We start from the raw sequence: 2,135 nt of genomic DNA, 5'->3' as shown, positions 1-2,135 counted from the left end.
TAAGATTATAGGGAGGAAAAATCATTTCAAGAGGTCTCGCAAGCTATCAGAATATTGCTGTATTATATCTCTTCAGAATTTTTCCATTTTTTAAGTCAAAGAATTATTGGCATTTGAGAATATTTTCTAGAAATCTGTTTGATATATTACAGGCCCTAGAAACTACTACTGTCGTCTATACTCTCAGCTTCACTACAAGCACATGCCCCAAGACACAAATCAGAGAGTTGAGGGTTTTATCAACAAACCAGGACCAAAAGGAAGCTGAAAGAAGGGATCTTTCACTATGTTTTCTATAGGTCTTGCTGATTGTCTCACTGAAAACTAAAGATCTATCTGTGCATCTTGCTTTTCCAGTACAGTGGGAATAGCAAAAATAATTTTTCCCCAATTCCCACTGGAAGCTTTCTTTTTGCCCTGCTAGACCATGTGTCCAGTTTTATACCCTACACTTCCTCCACATAAAAAAAATCTTGTACAGTGAAGTAATAAGGTACTCTCTTCAGGCTGAATACAAATGTGAGTTAAACCATTGGTGCCTTCTAAGAAAGCCTTGATACAATCTCCACTCTTAGTAACTGTGGGAATTACACATTTTCCTTGTCTTTGTGATAATATTGCTGTGTATTTTAGTAAGCACATTTGGGCACACAGCTTAATTATACGGCAACAGACTTTACATATCTGTGCCGAAAAACAATTAGAAATCTCACTCTTTGTTTTTCAATAAACTAAAGTGAATGAGAAATTGAAGAAATACAGAAGAGAGAGGTCACCTACCGTGGTTGTCTTTATCCGTCCTCCTGGTTGTGTACAGGTCCAGCCTGATTTATTGATTAGCAAATCACAGCCTTCTCCTTCTAAACATGGAAGCATTTCACACCACTGTTTTGTTTTGATAATTCGTGCTATGGAACAGAAAAGAGGAAAAAAAAAACAATCAAAAACAACTGGCAGGAGAATTCACATTTCACTTATCTCTAAACACTTTCTCATTTGAGTTGTCTATTTTCATCATCTGATAATGCAGCCATAGGTTATGATGTAGACAGCCCTAGGCAATTTACAAAATTATTTACAACACCTGCTGTGCCAACAAATTTCATAATAAAAATAGAACTTAAAAACCAACAATAAACCAAAAGACAGTTCTGTTGTAAATCCAAAGAACATAAAAGTTAGCTAATTTTCTAATTTCATGCTCCATATAGTAATGGAAATATTGTTGGAGGTCTAACAACTGAAGACTTACTATCCTAACTAATCATTATGGTAGCCTAAAAGTGACCTACAGCTGGGATCCATTGTGTTAGACCCTATATAAACCTGAGCAGACACTCCTTAACCTGAAGTGCTTACAGTGTAAATAGACATGAGACACACACTGGAGAGAGAAAAGCTATAATAAACAGAGGGGTCAACATAATGACAGCAATTGTGAAACTTTGTGATACTTGCAATGGTAGGGCCATCGTTAGGGGCAGCAACTACGAACATAAGAAGGACAGGTGTTGAATGAAGTAAAGGTTGGGAAATCATGGGGAAGGAGACAATAAGCAGACGAAAAAGACTGGAACAAATGCCCTATTACTCTATTACTACAAGGGAAAGGAAGTCTAGTCAGGAAGGTCCCTAACTGTCTGAAAGGTGGTGTGTTGTGTGTTTTGCAGCTCCTCTTAAAGCCTGCGTCTCTGCTAAGTTGGTTCTGCAAAATTTCCTCGAGGTCACACATAGCAAGTAGTCTTGGAACAACAGAGCTCTGACTGCAGTAAAGTAGATGCAGAGGAACTGTAGGGAGAAATTCTTCTTCAAGCCAGGGAGAAGAGGGGCTTTAATTCCTGTAGATTTCTTTCTGGATTATAATATTACTTCTTTTGAGTTCACCTCCGTAGTGGTGTCTGGGTTCATTCTCACAGAATATTAAGCAATATGACTAATATATAATATTTATTTATTATTTCACTCTCCTCCTGTAGGCAAAATTGTAGGGTGGAGTGTTAGGACGCTTTTTATAAAACACATATACAGACAGGCACTCACTTGCATCGTGTCAAATACTCATGCTAAACAAGGTAAGGTCCCCCAAACAATCTGTCTTTTGCTCAGACTGTAAGGCTCACAGTCCACAGAGAATG

At 37.8% G+C, this 2,135-nt stretch overlaps 1 protein-coding gene across 1 annotated transcript; it reads right to left on the bottom strand.

Annotated features, from left to right (window-relative positions):
• Positions 1-780: 780 nt before the first annotated feature.
• Positions 781-908, bottom strand: LOC104161208 (protein FAM19A5; the record flags this gene model as incomplete). The annotated part of the gene is made up of 1 exon (XM_009699549.1): positions 781-908. A coding segment is annotated over one exon (128 nt), but the record flags the coding sequence as incomplete, so codon positions are not given.
• Between the last annotated feature and the right edge of the window lie 1,227 nt (positions 909-2,135).

The sequence above is a fragment of the Cariama cristata genome, unplaced genomic scaffold (assembly GCF_000690535.1).
Source record: "Cariama cristata isolate BGI_N322 unplaced genomic scaffold, ASM69053v1 scaffold39174, whole genome shotgun sequence".
NCBI lineage: Eukaryota > Metazoa > Chordata > Aves > Cariamiformes > Cariamidae > Cariama > Cariama cristata.
Note: the sequence above shows the minus strand (reverse complement) of the source record. Positions and strands in the feature narration are given on the sequence as shown.